The 15,764-nt window shown below is 47.0% G+C and overlaps 2 protein-coding genes across 2 annotated transcripts in view; one reads left to right on the forward strand and one right to left on the reverse strand.

The window, feature by feature from the left end:
- Window positions 1-10,765, forward strand: part of ATP6V1E2 (ATPase H+ transporting V1 subunit E2) — a 140,804-nt gene extending 130,039 nt beyond the window's left edge. Inside the window, exons 3-4 of the transcript XR_009506589.1 lie at window positions 9,623-9,723; window positions 10,298-10,765. The gene's annotated coding sequence lies outside the window, so the exon portion shown is untranslated. The remainder of the gene's footprint in view (window positions 1-9,622; window positions 9,724-10,297) is intronic.
- Window positions 10,345-15,764, reverse strand: part of EPAS1 (endothelial PAS domain protein 1) — a 90,180-nt gene continuing 84,760 nt past the window's right edge. Inside the window, exons 13-16 of the mRNA XM_059943419.1 lie at window positions 15,603-15,729; window positions 15,298-15,415; window positions 14,883-15,056; window positions 10,345-13,084 (exon numbers count right to left, since the gene is read on the reverse strand). Coding sequence (XP_059799402.1) covers window positions 12,933-13,084; window positions 14,883-15,056; window positions 15,298-15,415; window positions 15,603-15,729 — 571 coding nt within the window. The 3' untranslated portion in view covers window positions 10,345-12,932. The remainder of the gene's footprint in view (window positions 13,085-14,882; window positions 15,057-15,297; window positions 15,416-15,602; window positions 15,730-15,764) is intronic.

The following is a 15,764-nucleotide window of genomic DNA, read 5'->3' on the forward strand; positions in this document are numbered from 1 at the left end:
TATATACCTAGGACTGGAATTGCAGGGTCATATGGTAATTCTGTGTTTAAATTTTTGAGGAACTGCCAGATTGTTTTGTGAAGGGCTGTATCATTTTACATTTCTACCAGAAATGTATGAGGGTTGCAATTTCTCCACAGCTTCATCAACACTTGTTATTGTCGTTTAGATTTTAGCCATCCTAGTGGTGTATGAAGTGGTATCTCATCGCGGTTCTTATTTACATTTCCCTAGTCACTAAAGACCTTGAGCATTTTTATATATGCTTTTATGCTTTTTTATATGCTTATAGGCCATTTGTATATCTTCTTTGGAGAACTGTGTACAATCTTTGGCCCATTTTAAATTGGGTTATTTTCCTTTTAATTATTGAATTGTAAATATGCTTTATATATGCTGAAATTAGTCCCTTATCAAATATATAATTTACAAGTATTTTCTCCCATTTTGTGTGTTGTCTTTACTTTTTTCCTGCTTGTTCTGTTAGTCACTGAGAGAGGTGTGTTAAAATCCCCAACTATGATGATAGATTTTCTACTTTTCCTTGTAGTGGTATCAATTTCTTAGGCTTATTAGGTGCATACAAATATAGAATTATCTTTCTGTTGCATTGACACTTTTATTATTATGAAATGTCCCTCTTTATTTTAGTAATGTTTCTTCCTTAAAGTCTACCTAGCTAATATTAGTATGCCACACCAGCTTTTTTTTAGTGTTTGCCCTTTTTTTTTGTCCTTTTGTATTCTCCCATCTGTATTCTTATTTAGAAGTCATGTGTCCTGTAAGCTGCTTATATTTATTTTTTAAACCCAGTCTGATATTTTTAATTTAATTGAAATGTTTAACCTACTTATATTTTATGTAATTACTGATATATTTAGATTTAAATTTAGCATCTTTTTTTAAAATTGGAGTATAATTGCTTTACAATGTTGTGTCAGTTTCTGCTGTACAATGAAGTGAGTCAGCTATATGTATTACATATACATATATGTATACGTATATAGGTCCCCTCCCTCTTGGACCTCCCTCCCCCCTTCCCCATCCCACCCATCTAGGTCATCACAGAGCACCAAGCTGATCTAGCATCTTATTTGTTTTCTATTTGTCCCACTTATCCTATGTTCATTTTTTCTATCCTTTTTTGTCTTCTTTTAGAATAATCTCATATTTTTTAAAGATTCCATTTCCCTGCTCTTTTAGCTTGTTAATTACACATTATTTTACAACACACATCCTTGACTTATTAAAGTCTAATATAAATTAGTACATTTACTACTTCCTAGACAATGCAGAAACTAAAAGTCATTTTACTCCATTAACCCTTTCCCACCTCTTGTACTATTGCTTTCATATACATTAATTTCACATTTATTTAAAACCCCACAATATATTATCATTGTTATTGTTTTAACTGTATTCACTTAGATTTATTCATTTATCCTTTTCTTTGCACTTTGTTTCCTCCTGTATTTCTTTGTTTTTATCTGGCATCATTTTTCAATTAATTAAATTAAAAACAAATAGTTTTAGGCTTACAGAAAAATTGCAAAGATAGCACAGAGAATTACCATTTGCCCTGCACCTACTTCCCCCTATTACTAACATCTTACATTATTATGGTGTATTTCTTACAATTAATGAACCAATTCTGATATATCATTATTAGCTAAAGTATATACTTTATTCAAATTTTCTTGATTTTTACCTAATGTTCTTTTTACCCCGTCCAGGAAACCACGTTATATTTAATCGTCGTATCTCCTTAGGCTCCCCTGGGCTGTGACGATTTCTCAAGTTGACTTATTTTTGATGACTTAGACAGTTTTGAGCTCTACTGGTGAGGTATTTTGTAGAATGTCCCTCAATTTGTCTGATGTTTTTATACAGTTAGATTGGTGTTATAGGTTTTTGAGAGGAAGAACCACAGAGGTAAAGTGTCATTTTTATCATACCATGTCAAGGGTACCTACAATTAAGAGGCCCCCTCAAAATCTGAATCTGCCCCTGAAGGTGGGTAACTATGCCCATTGCCCATTCCAAGAAATGATCACGCGTCCCTGGGATAGGATGAGGAAGGAGTTGTGGATTGGATGTTTCCTCAAGGAGTACGTAACCACACCCCTCTCAAGGTGTGAGCTTCGTTCAAAGAAGTGCCTTTTCTTTACAACATGGTCCCAAGATGGAAGCCAACTATTTCATCTGGTGCTCATCTGGAGAAACCACACTTGTTCCGACTGACCCTGGAGGAGAAACTGGCTGTGCCGGGCTCAGAGGTGGAGTGCTGGTTTCCAGCACAGTCGCACCTTCCATAGGGGTTCTCGAGGGTAATTTTGACTCAGGTGGTTTTTGCTTTACTCAGTGACTTCAGATGTGACTCCCCAGTATCTCCCAAAGAGAAGCAGTAATTCTTAGAGACCATGCATTATAAATCCATATGAAGAAAAATATTTTAAACATTTAAATTCAACATAATTTGCACTTTCTTCTGCCCAGACAGGAGATAACACTTAAGGGGCAGCACCAGTTTCCCTCTGCCCATCTTGGGTTCCATGGGGCCATCTATGTCTGATGGCCAGCCTTTATTTACACAAAGACCTGAACAAAGATGTGAAATTATGATTTTTCTTTATCTTTGCCAGATAGCCTTCCCTGGCATTATCCTCTAAATAGCTTTCTTGGGTGATCGGAGTAAAGATGTTATTTCCTGTTATACCGAGCAAGCAAACACTGACACATCAGGAGAGGAGTGAGGTTTACTCTTGAGTATACTTGCATTGAGCTGGACTGTTTTTCTGAACCTACAGGCCTAGTTCTGTCCTATGGGGCCACCCAGAAAAACTCATCTGCAGATATTTGAAGGTGGTCTTTTGAGCTCCCCCAAATCTCTAGGATAATCTGTCCCAACTTCTCCAGTCTATTGTTGTGCTATGCTGCAAGTCCCATCACCATTTTAGTTGTCCTTCTTTGAACAAATTCCTGTTGATCTATATCTCTATTAGAGTATGGTGCTCAGAGAGGCACAGAATATATTGCGGTTGCTGCCTCCTCACGCTATTGTAGAACTATCAGCTCAGCAAGGTTGGTGCCTAACCCATGGGTCCTCGGTGAGTGGGATGGTGGCATATACCACCCCCCCCCCACCCCTCGGCAGAGGCCACCCTGGTCAGCACAGCTGCCACTCCACGTTTTAAGCTGCAGCAGGAGCAGATGCACAAGCCCTGGATTTCCCATACCCGTCCCAGCCAACCTGCCCCAGTCTGAGTCAGCTCTCTTGTCCAGATTTGAATCTTTAGTTGGAGTCCTGCCTTGGCCTTTAAGCAAGGCCCCCAAACGATGTCAATGTTCATGCTCAGCTGCCCTCGCCTCCACCAGGCTAATGAGGACAAGAAAACATCACTTTGTTTCAGGCCACTGGGTCCTCCAGCCGCACTGTCTTCCTTTGTTCCTGCAAGTGCTGGGCCCACCCACAGGGGTTAAAACCAAGGTCCCCACAGGCAGAAAGGGAGGGGGCCGCCCCCTGCACCCTCACACCTGCCTTAGAAAGCAACAAGCCCACCTTACGTTGAATGAGTGCATCCGTATGATGGTCCCTGGGTGCTGCGGGAGATGAGGAGAGCCTAGCCACCTCCGCAGACATGGCGGAGAAGCTGTGTGCCTCCCTGCTCTGCTCCTGAGGCTACGGGAGGGGTCAGACCCCAGCCTGCTGGCTTGAACCCCTAAGAGGCCCTCAGGAGGATACACCATCTCTCCCACTCCCTTCCCTTCAGTCACCTGTGGCAGACTAAGGCCTCCAGGCCACGTGTTACCACCAGGCCCTTGTCCCCAGACAGCTCTGCTCATCCATCGTTCTCTCCATCTCCCATCCCTCCCCACCCTGAGCTCCTGCCATGCCCTCTCTGGAGCTCGGTCCCACATCAGCCACCTCCTAGGTCCCCTGTCTTCTGTGAACATGTCATCACTTTCCTCTTTAACTGGAGCCTGGCTCTCGGCTGAGGGCCCCTGCCCCACCAGCCCTCAGGAAGGGGCCGGATTCTCTCTCCTACAGGCAGGTGTCAGGCAGGGCCTGGAGGCAGAGGGCTCCTCCTAGCTTCGCCATGCTGCTTCCAAACCCCTTCTCCTCCCTTTTCCCTCCCGCTCATGGCACTGGACTCTTGCTTCGCCTCACGGCTCTCAGCCTCGGCTTTCGGTGATTTCAGTTCTCAGCTGATGTCTCTCCTTCACCTTTATGCTCCGTGTCAGCGTAACATCCACCTCGAAGCCCTGGCAGCATCCTGCCTACCCTACTTCCTCAGACTTTCTCCTCAGGGTTATTTTAGCTGCCTCTGAAATCTCAAATTTTGCTTTTATTTTTAAAAAAGAAATTTACGTACAGTAAGATTCTTTTTCTGATGTACAGTTCTGTGATTTTTGCCCATGTATGAATTCTCATAACCACCACTACAGACAGGATATAGAACAATTCCGATATTCCAAAGATTCCCTCTGTTCTCCCTTTATATTCAAACTTCTCCCACCCCTAGGCCCTGGCAAGAAATGATCTGTTCTCTGTTCCTATATTTTTTGCCTTTTCCAGAATGTCACATAAATGGAATTACATAGAATGAACCTTTTGATACTGGCTTCTTTCACTCAACACAATACCTTTGCAATTCATCCATGTTGCCGCTTGAATCAAATTTGTTAACGTTCATTGCTGAGTGGTATTCCATCATATCAATGAAATACAGGGGTTTTTTTTTGTTGCTGTTGTTTTTTAAATCCATACCTCTGTTGAAGGACATTCAGGTTGTTTCCAGTTCTTGGTGATTACAAATTATGCTGCTATAAATATCGATGGGCAGATTTTGTGTGAATTAAAAAATTTCACTTCTTTAAGATAAATACCTAGAAGTAGTATTGCTGGGTCATATGTAAGTATAAATGACACCTCAATTTTAAGTTTCCCCTCCTCTGACAATGACTATCTGCATGGTTCCCTCTTTCTACACCTCACTCTGACCCCTCTTTGACCTCATTAAGACCTCTAATTCACTGAACCTACCTTTATTTTCCATTGGCCATCAACCTCTTCATATTTTTTCTTTCATTCTCACACAATTCTGTTTTCATGGTCCATCATAATAGTCATTCTCTCAGAAACATTCCTCTCTGCCGTCACAGTAGAAACATTCCCTAATATAGCTCAGCTTCAAAAAAAAATTTCCCCTAAAAAATCAGTAACTTTACAGTGGAAAAACCTGACAAACACTCCCTCTGCCAAGTGATAAAGATTAACATCAACAGTGATGAGTCACATTGATAGTATGCACCCTTGATATGTGGTGATGACAGTGGCACTTTACCTCTGGTCTTCCTCCCCCAAACCCATAACCTCTGTCTAACCACAAGAAAACCATCAGAGAAATCCAAATTGAAGGATGCTGTTCTGTAAAAATATCTGGGGCTTCCCTGGTGTCGCAGTGGTTGAGAGTCTGCCTGCCAGTGCAGGGCACACGGGTTCGAGCCCTGGTCTGGGAGGATCCCACATGCCGCGGAGCGGCTGGGCCCGTGAGCCACAATTACTGAGCCTGCGCGTCTGGAGCCTGTGCTCCGCAACAGGAGAGGCCGCGATGGTGAGAGGCCCGCGCACCGCGGTGAAGAGTGGCCCCCGCTTGCCACAACTAGAGAAAGCCCTCGCGCAGAAACGAAGACCCAACACAGCCATAAATAAATTTAAAAAATAAATTAATTAATTAAAAAAAAAAAAGACTATCTGACTAGCACTCCTCAAAACTGTCAAGGTCATCAACAACACAGAAGGTGTGAATAACTATTATGATGGACGATGAAAACTGTCACCGTTTAGGGAAGCCTAAGGAGACATGACAATTAGATGTAATGTGGTCTCTTGGATAGGATCCTGGAACAGACAAAAAGATGTTAGGTAAAAACTAAAGAAGTCTGAATAAAGTACAGACTCTAGATAATAAAAGCATACCAATATTGGTTCCTTAGTTGTGACATATGTGCCATAGTTAGCAATAGAGGGAGCTCAGTGCAGGAACTCTAATATTTTTGCAACTTTTCTGTAAATCTATAATTATTCTAAAATAAAAGTTCATTAAATGTTTTTTAAAAAAACTTCCCCTGACCCCTTCCTCCAGCTCTACTCCATTTCCCTGCTTCCCTTCATGGGGAAACTTTTTTTTTTTTAATTTATTTTATTGAAGTATAGTTGATTTACAGTGTTGTGTTAATTTCTGCTGTACAGCGAAGTGATACAGCTATACAAATATATACATTCTTTTTCATATTCTTTTCCATTATGGTTTATCATAGGATATTGAATATAGTTTCCTGTGCTAGACAGTAGGTCCTTGTTGCTTATCTATTTTATGTATAGTAGTGTGTATCTGTTAATCCTATACTCTTAATTTTTTCTTCCCCTCCTTTCCCCTTTGGTAACCATAAATTTGTTTTCTGTATCTGTGAATCTATTTCATAAATAAGTTCATTTATATATTTTTTAAATTCCACATATAAGTGATATCATATAATATTTGTCTTTCTCTGTCTGACTTACTTCACTTAGTATGATAATCTCTAGGTCCCTCCATGTTGCTGCAAATGGCATCATTTCATTCTTTTCACAGGGAAACTTCTTGAAGAAGTTGTGTATTGCTGTGGTCTCTGTGCCCTCACCCCAGCCTGCTCATGCCTCAATCCACTCCCATCAAACCTCCGTCCTTAGCTCTCCACCAAAACCTCTCTAGTCAAGGTCAATGATGATCTCCATGTTGCCAAACCCCAGAGCCATTATTTCCTCCTCACTTTACCTGGCCTTTCAGTCTAGTATGTGATCCAGTTAACTATTCCTATTTCTTAAGACACCCTCTTCTCTTGGCTTCTGGGATACTGAAATCCTGGTTCTTTTTCCTATGTGTTGCTGTTCCCACCAGCCTCTTTGCCGGCTCCTCCTCTCTCTGACTTCTACCAGCGCTGCCATGGCCCAGGGCTCTACCTTAGGGCTCTACTGTTTGTCTGTGCTCTTACCTCCTAGGTATAGTTCATCCAATCTCAGGGATTTAAGTACAGTTTACCTACTGTCAATTCCCAAATTAATATCTCCAGCCTTGACCCTACGAGGTAGGGACGGTTATCATGGTCCTTTCACAGGAAAGCAGACACGGGCTAGCAGACATGAAGGGGTTTCCCCAAGGTTACACAGCTAGAAGCAGCAGAGCCAGGATTTGAACCCTGGCCTGTCTGACTCCAGGCCTGTGCTGTGAGTGGCCAGGCCGCCCCACCGCCCTCTCCTTCCATCCCAGCTCCTGACCCCGCCTGATCCCCAGGGTTTTCTGCACGTGCTGCTCATTCTGGCCTCATGCCTTTGTCCCCCTCGTCCATCCACATGTCCTAGAATAACCCTCCCCCACCCCACCCCACCTCCCTCTGCATCCTCTTCCATCCCAGGGCTGGTTGGGAGGATTTTCCACCCCTGAGGCCCAGGTTGATCTGTCCTGGCCTCCTCTGAACGTCCCCAGGACCTGGGGTCCACCCTAAAGCAACTAAGGGCTCATTTGTATCTATAAGGTTCACGCTTTCTGAACCCAAGATGGGGTCCTTGGCCCAAGTACAAGCGCACCTGGGTGACACTGAAACACGATATCTGTGACTGGGACTGCCTGGGAAAATGTGGGCTGTGGGCCTCCAACACTGTACACCAGCTTGTACGGGCGTCTGAGTTGTCCAGGGTGGTTTTTATTTGAGAAGTACTTCAAAACCCTTTTCTCCTGGGGCCTGGGAGGCCAAGGAAGAGTCAGTCTAGAAGTGAAGTGAAGTTTAGTTTTCACCGAGGTCACAGAGAGGCCAAGCAGTTCCCATGGGGGCCACTGAATTCAAAGGAATATTTTGAAGAAATGGGGTGACGCTTTGATCACGATCATTTTAGAAGAACTGAAAGTGCCCTGAGGGAAGAGACAAGGCCCAGGCCTGTGAGGTGGTGGTGGGAAGGGCCGTGTGTGGGAAGGGCCTGTGCACTGGCTGAGAAATCAAGACCTGATGTCATGGGCCAAGGACGTGGCCCCTTTCACTTACGGTGAGTTCAGCCTCAGTCCCCGTGATGCCGGCCTGGGTTCTGCTCCCAGCCCTGCCACTTTGTCTCCCTGGGCCTCAGTATTCTCATCTCTAGAATTAAGAGGTTGAAAAAATAAATGACGGCGTTGGGCTACGTCATTTCCAGGTCCTTTTCAGCATCTTGAGTCCATCTGGGAAAATACATCCAGTACTGTCTTACTGGGGACACTCCTGACTCGAGAGAGGAAGAGCCCAGCTAACCTGGTCACTCTTATGCAGGCCTCCCGATAAAAGTTTTTTCACATAAAGCAGAGGATGCACAGGGGCCAGGAGAGCAGGGCTGTAGGTCGTTGAATCTTGTATGTTATGAAGGAAATGGTTCTGCATTGTATCTCCAGGCAAACCCACAGTTCACGCCCCCTGCCCAATTTGAAATGTTCATCAAAGCCCATGCTTCGGGAGCGGGTAAATCTTGGCCTACGTGGATCAGAGGGAGCCAGGGCTGGCCCTTCTCCACCAGGTGGGGCTGTCTCCTTTCTCAGCTCTGGGTCTGAGTGTCCCCACCCCCCCAAAAGACAGACTTCTCATCTGGAGGCTGCCAAGCAAAGCAAGCTCTGGGAAGGTGCCACGTCCCACCGAGGTTTGCCCGCCTGGAGGAGAACATATCCAGAGTCAGGAGGAACCCCAATGGCTGATCTATTGCTAATTCTACACAGGCCACTGCCCCTGCACACCTGGCCATGCAGGCACATACCTACTCCTAAGCCACCTGCATTTTTAAAAAAATTATTTTTTTAATTGAAGTATAGTTAATTTACACTGTTGTTAGTTCCAGGTGTACGTACGGCAGAGTGGCCACCTGCATTTTGGAAAGTGAAATATGAAATCAGGAGCTTTTAAATCAGAGTCTTCACTCGATTGCTAGAGACAAAACATAAAGGAAGCAGGATGACTTGGGTGGGGCCCATGTCTTGTGCTTGAGTGCTTTGGAGGGGCTGAGTTCCTCTAATCCAACAGGGACAACGGCCTCAGTGTGCTCCCCCCCACCCCAGCTTGCTGCACTTGGAAGCAAGAGGAGCTTGGAGCTGCCCTGCACCCCCAAGGGCTGGAGGACACAATCACAGCCTTCAGGTGGTTGTTCAATGGCCTCGCCTAAGGACACCTCATAGACCCACAGCCCACTTAAATTACTGGGGGGTCAGGATAGCACCCACCCGGGTCTGAGTCCTGAGCTTGCCAATGCTTTGAGGCAACTCTGCTCCTGAAAGACGAGCTAAAATATGTTATTCATGGAAGAGCTTCAGAAAAAAAACATGATGTTTTCAGGAAGTCCAAGATGGCGGGCAGAGCCCAGAAAATCCAATCTGAAGATCCAGGCAGTTGGGAAGAGAAGAGTAAGCACAGAACCAGAGGGAGGTCTACAGGTTAAAGTAATAACAACAGGAATGGTCTATTTGGAAACGAAAACAGAGCCCTGCCGTGAACTATACCTCCCAGCAGGCACGGTCGGTGTGATAGGAGAAAGCACAGCCAACACTATGCTTACATTTCTCTCTTCTGTTAGCAGGGTGTGACTTGCCTAAGCCACTTAACATGACCCTCAGTTTTATCTGTGAAATGGGTGCTCATGGATTGCTCAGCCCGAGGATCGAGTGAGCTAACAAGGTAAGTGTGAAACCACACCATGTGGACTGAACTCTTAGGGGAACTAAGTGTATGACTTGGGAACGCTGATTCTAGGACTGACCATTTTGAGCAGAGGCCACTGCTGCGTCCCTCCCCCCATCCCACCATGGAGATGGCGCCTCTTTCCAAGCAGGCCATGACTTGGAAAAGTAAAATTTGAATTAGGGAACGCATCACGCCCATGTCCAATTGGGGCTATTGCCGAGCTCCGTCTCCGTCTGAGGTTATCTTGGCCCTTCCCATGCACATTCTAGCTGGGAGGGCCCGCGTGAGCCCTGCCACCTCCAAACTGAGGTCCCCTCTGAGCCCCAGAGCCCAGGCTGCTCCTTTCCCCTGAGAGCCTTCATCCCAAAGTGCGGCGTGTGAATACACGTAGGCAGCACACTTTTCAGACTGCTTCCTATAATTTTCTGAAGACAAGGAACCCTGACTTCTTTTCTCGGGTCCCTCACAGAACATAGAAAAAGGGGCCCGCAGAAATATGGACTATGTAGCATGGCTTCCTGGTCTTAGTTGCCGAGTTTTAACATTAGCTTTTTCTTCCTTCATCCAGATTCCTATCAGCTGGCCTCAGTCGTCTCACAAAGATCAGTGCCCATGTTCGTTTTTGGTAAACTGTTTAATAAACACCTCACTTTACATCAGTGTAGCCCGTGATAAACCCACAGGAAACAAGAGCCACCAGCAGTGGTAGGATCAGAATACTTTAATAAGATAGCAGTGTCAAAATACATTTCCTTATAAAGTTAAGCTCCCGTATAGTAATAATGTTGTCAGTAGGAATTTGACATTTATAATAATGTTCACGAAATCATTATGTTGATAGATAAAGTTAATATGAAGTTTGGAATATTTTTCAGAGTGTTTTAGTAAAACTGCAAGGGTAAAATGCCCTTCATGCTGAGGCAAACACACAGAGAAAATCAAACAAACACCAGCGCTTACATGTCAGTAACCCTTCAAGTTCTGCCGCCTGCCGTACGTGAGGCAGGCCTGTGGTGCTAAAGTATCATTTTTGGCAACACAGTGCCTAGGTAATTTTTCTTTTGAAATTTAAATTTTATTTTGTTTTGGGCAGTAAGTCCATCCAGCCTTACCAAATTCTTGGCTTGCAGTGTTTTGCTTTGTGTGTTTCTAGAAACTTCTTCATTGTACCCATGACGGAACAGTTTCACGTGATTGCTATTTCGAACACAAATGGCATCGTCCCTCTTACCTGGTGAGTTACAAGACGCTCTGAGAACACGGTTTTCAGTGCTTCCTGCCTATACACGTCACTTCTGGGGACAGACAGACCTCAAGCAGGGCCAGGGGCTGTCCCCGGAGGTCTGCCTGCTGCACCGCGGCCGTGTAGGGCGATCTGATGGCGTGGCTGAGGAAGGGGCATGAGGAAGCGGCTGGTCAGGACCAGGAGCCCCCTTTGTGCATTCCCTCAGTCCAGCTCCATGGGCTCCAAGGTGGTGAGCTGGGAGGATGTGGACTGGGTCCCTCTACCATTTCCAAATCCTCACTTTCTTTCATGAATTCCCATCTAAACCATCTCATGGTAGTTCTGGAAATATCCAAATGTGCCCCATGAAAGACCATTAGAGTCACGTAGCTCAGTGCACTTGAAGGGCTGGCAATGAAACCTGAAGAAGAGTTTAAAGCGCTTCCCCTCCCTTAGATTTGTCCCTGCCCCCCACCCCTGACGTGCCGTCAGACCCTCTTGGCAGTAATAATAATAATACATACATACATAATACATACAGAAAATGAGGCGAAGACAGCTTGCAATGCTCCCACATAATGATTCCACTTTCTGGACTGTGTGTCACGCCTATGGCATGTCCCGAAAGCAAAAAGGCAACAGAGAGGGAGACCTTGAGCAGGGTTAGTACAGGCCCGTGGAGTTCTGTACAATTCTGCAGTGTCAGCAACACCAGGAAAAAGAAGATTAACAGCTTAAAAAAGATCTTAAAGTGATTTTGTGAGCAGGATTCCATTTCCGTTTCTAAGTTTTTAGATATTATAAAGTACCCATATATATGATAAACACTTAACCCAGATATAAATTTTCTTTTTAAAAAACTCAGTTATGTTTTTGAATAATAATTTAAAAAACTCCACCAAATGCAGGGGAAAAACACCAGTTTAGGAAAAGCCATACTGTGCAACTTTCACAGATAACCACATACAATGGAGTTCACCCTTCACATTTCTTTTTTTTTTTTTTCCCCAAAAAGTTGTATCAAAATTAGAGCAAAGAGTTGGCTTAAAAAAAAAAAAAAAAGACGACTGAAATTTACAATACAGTGATTAGTTTTACAAAAGAAAGGAGGAGGGCTGAGAGATAGAGGCCACAAATCAAGCTTAGAAAGCAAAATTATTTTGTTTCTCTTTGGCAACAACAACAAAATCCTTTTAGTTAAATGAAGCCAAAGCTTTCCCTAAAGGAGAACAAACAAACATACACCAAACTTGTTAGTATGAATATTGTTTGTATGTGTGTGTGTGTGTGTGAGAGAGAGAGAGAGACCCGTGAATAATATAAATTAGAAGTAATTGAAGTTGGGGAAAGAACAATCTTATAAAATTTAAGAACATTTCCATTGACAGAGCAAAACATAGCAGGTAAAACAATTGTATTTCAAAAATATGAATAATAGGGCTTCCCTGGTGGCGCAGTGGTTGAGAGTCTGCCTGCCAATGCAGGGGACGCGGGTTCGAGCCCTGGTCTGGGAAGATCCCACATGCCGCGGAGCAACTGGGCCCGTGAGCCACAATTACTGAGCCTGCGCGTCTGGAGCCTGTGCTCCGCAACAAGAGAGGCCGCGATAATGAGAGGCCCGCGCACCGCGATGAAGAGTGGCCCCCGCTCGCCGCAACTGGAGAAAGCCCTCGCATGGAAACAAAGACCCAACACAGCCAAAAATAAAATAAAATAAATTGCCTATTCCAACATGTCTTCAAATGCATAAAAAAAATATTAAAAAAAAAAAAAAAAAAAAAAAAAAAAATATGAATAATAAAGTGAGCATCTTCAGAAAAAGGCCACTACTTGGTGACCTGGGCAAGTTTGCCCAGGTAAGTATATCTTGTAAAAAGTGTGTTGGTGTTAGAAATATCTAGTTGCAAAAAAACAGACGGAGACCGTGAAGCTGGTGGGACGGCATGGGAAGGGGTGCCTGTCAGTGGGTGGCCCTGGCTCAGGTGGCCTGGTCCAGGGCTCTGAGGAGGTCCCCTCCTTGGAGGAGCGTGGAGCTTCCTGGGACAGGAACGTTCACCTCACAGTCATATCTGGTCAATTCCGGCAGCAGGTAGGGCTCAAACGAGGGTCCGAGCAGCCGGCTTGTCATGCCTGAAAGAAGAGTTAGTGCCCTTATTTTCAAAACCCTAAATCAAACATTTGGAAAAGGGCGGCCTATTCCATAAGAGGCCAGCATGGATGAGACGTGTTCAGAGAGCAAGGGGCATTTCCAGTTTTCGTGACTCGGGGGCAGAGGTGGGGCAGCCCTCATTTCACTTTCTTCAATGTTGTGTTTCCCTAGTGACCCAGCCCATGCAGAGAGCAGGGACCCAGCAGAAAGCATGTCGTCTCCATCCCATCAGGTGAGAGGGGCTGAGACCCCGGCGGGGGGAGAGTGCACAGTGCAGACAGCAGGGAATGTTCAGGCGACAGGGAGGTTGGATGGAAGGAGCGCCCACGAAGGCTTCGTGGCCTGGGAGGTAGAGGCGTGAGCCAGCGCCTGGGCAAGGCTCGGGGTTGCCAGCTGACCCGTGCCCACTGTGCACTGGCAGCCAGAAGAAAGGCCGAATGGAGAGAGGGAGCTCTGAACCAGCTGGTGCCTGCACGCACTTGCACACACACATTTACATGCACTCATACCACACACACGTACACAAAACGTACACACATGCATATATACATGTGTGTGCACACACACACACGGGTCCTTCAAGGGCCTGACTTCCAGTTTCAGGATCCCCACCCTTGGCAGCCCCTCTTTCTCTCCTGCTGAGAAGGGGAGACTCCCAGCACCCAAAACCCCACTTTCCGGGAAGAGCAGGCCCAGGTTCCTGGAGGCGGCCCCACAAGCCCTTCCTCGGCCCCAGTAACGCGAGGTGCCCGCTCTCCCTTCCCCTGGCTTATTTGCAGCACCTCATCCCCGGCACCCCTCCCAGCCCCCCTGCCTGCCTCCCCCACTCAACCTCGCTCCCTCGTGGACGGGGCGGGTCTCACGCCTCTCTGCAGCACCACAGTAGCAACGGATACTTGCTCACCGGCCCTTTCTAATCCCCCCTTCTTTTACTCACCCTAAGAAACGACCTGAGTTTAAAAAAGAATACTATTCTCCCCCTGAAAAGGATGAGTTTCCACTCAAGGAAACTCCTGGGTGCACAGCAGCAGGGATAATAATGCTGGCTCCCACTTAATGCAAACATATCCACGAACTCTACACTTTGCATGCAAGCCTCTTGTTTAAATGTGTGGCCTGCTCCATCCTCCAGCTGGTAACGAGCAGAATTTTTAGCCCAGGACCGTCTTGTGACTCTAAAGCCTGGACTCGGAAGCAGCAGTTTGCCCCACACCATATTGCTGAGGAAATTACTCTTTTTTAGGGCAGGAGTCCAGCATGTTTCACCCAAACTACAAGTTATGTTCATGTTTAAATAGCAACCTTTCCGTGACAACATCTACATTTCACAAGATGGTAACAGACTAAGGTGGCCAGTCCTCCCAGAAAGCAAGGTCCAGGAGGGTGACTCTTCCCAAACCAGCCTGGCCCCCCTCCCAGCAGCACGTCCTCAGCTCAGCTCCTGCCTGAGCTCAGAGTGATGCCCCCGGTAGGCGGTAATGTGAAGAACTGAGCATAAGGCAGGCATAGGCTCGGGGGCTCTTAAGGTGGAAAAGCCCCGGCTGTCACCTGGTTAGTGGAGGGTTCCTTCTCGAGCCCTGTGGACACGTGGCCTTCCAGCCCCTGCTGCAGTACTTGGGGGAAAAGAGGGCTCGCCCTTCTCAAGGCAGCTGCCTTTCATGCATGAGCAAGTTCATCCTCGTGCTGAGCTGAGACCCGCTGCCTTGTCCGTCCCCTGGCCCACACCCTCCCAAACACAGCAGGCCCTGGCACAGTGCCCCCATTCCTGAGCACACCCACCTGACACCTTGTGAGCCGCTGGTAGGCTGTAGTCCTGATACTGGGGGGTGTAACAGAGCGGGAGGAACCCACTCTTGGCGGGCTCCCCGGGGCTCACGGCAGATGGCAGCTGTGGCGGTGTTAAGTGTCTCAGGGGCTGGCTCCCGCCCCTCATGGGATTTCGGATGAACTCATCTGAAAGGCCAACGTTAGACAGTGAGGGGAGAGACCAAGACGCCCCCAACGTCCCTCTTCCTTCACGCAAGGAGCCCAGAGATCTGTGACGGCGTCACCCGGGCCAGAGTGGAAAGGGGGAAGGTGGGGCGGAGACACGCTCCTGTCCTAGCAAGGCTCGGGGGGGCAGGTGGGGAGGGAGTGAGGAGCCAGGGTGGGCCCCGAGTCCCCAGCGCCCCAGGAGGCCCAGGCCTGTGCTCACCACTGGGGACGGTTGCGCTCGGCAGCTTGTCCGGCAGCAGAGGGCAGCTCCCACTGCCCCTGAGACTCTTCATCCTTTTCCACATCAACTGTGAAGCGCTGCTGCCTGGCGGGTCCCCCTGGGTGTGGAAGTGCAGAGGTTGAGGGGAGAGGCCAGAGACCCAGGTCCTCAAACTGCGTCAGGGTGGGGCGGGCAGCGCTCACTCTGACAGGCCGCCCGGGAAGGCCCTCTGAGCCCTCCGCGCCAGCCTGGATCTCTGTGCTCGGCCCCAGCCCCCACCCGGCCTCCCCAGGGGCGGCGCTCACCCCACTCATGTCTTGGAAGGCTTGCTCCTCGTACTCCAGCTGTCGCTTCAGCTTCAGCTTGTTGGAGAGGGCGACCATGGCCGGGCTCATCACGTCTGGGCCCTGAGGCCCGAAGCCCTTTGCAGACCTGCCAAGCCCAGGAGATGGGCGTGAGGGAGTCTG

Source organism: Balaenoptera ricei, chromosome 13 (genome assembly GCF_028023285.1).
Source record: "Balaenoptera ricei isolate mBalRic1 chromosome 13, mBalRic1.hap2, whole genome shotgun sequence".
In the NCBI taxonomy this organism is placed as follows: Eukaryota; Metazoa; Chordata; class Mammalia; order Artiodactyla; family Balaenopteridae; genus Balaenoptera; species Balaenoptera ricei.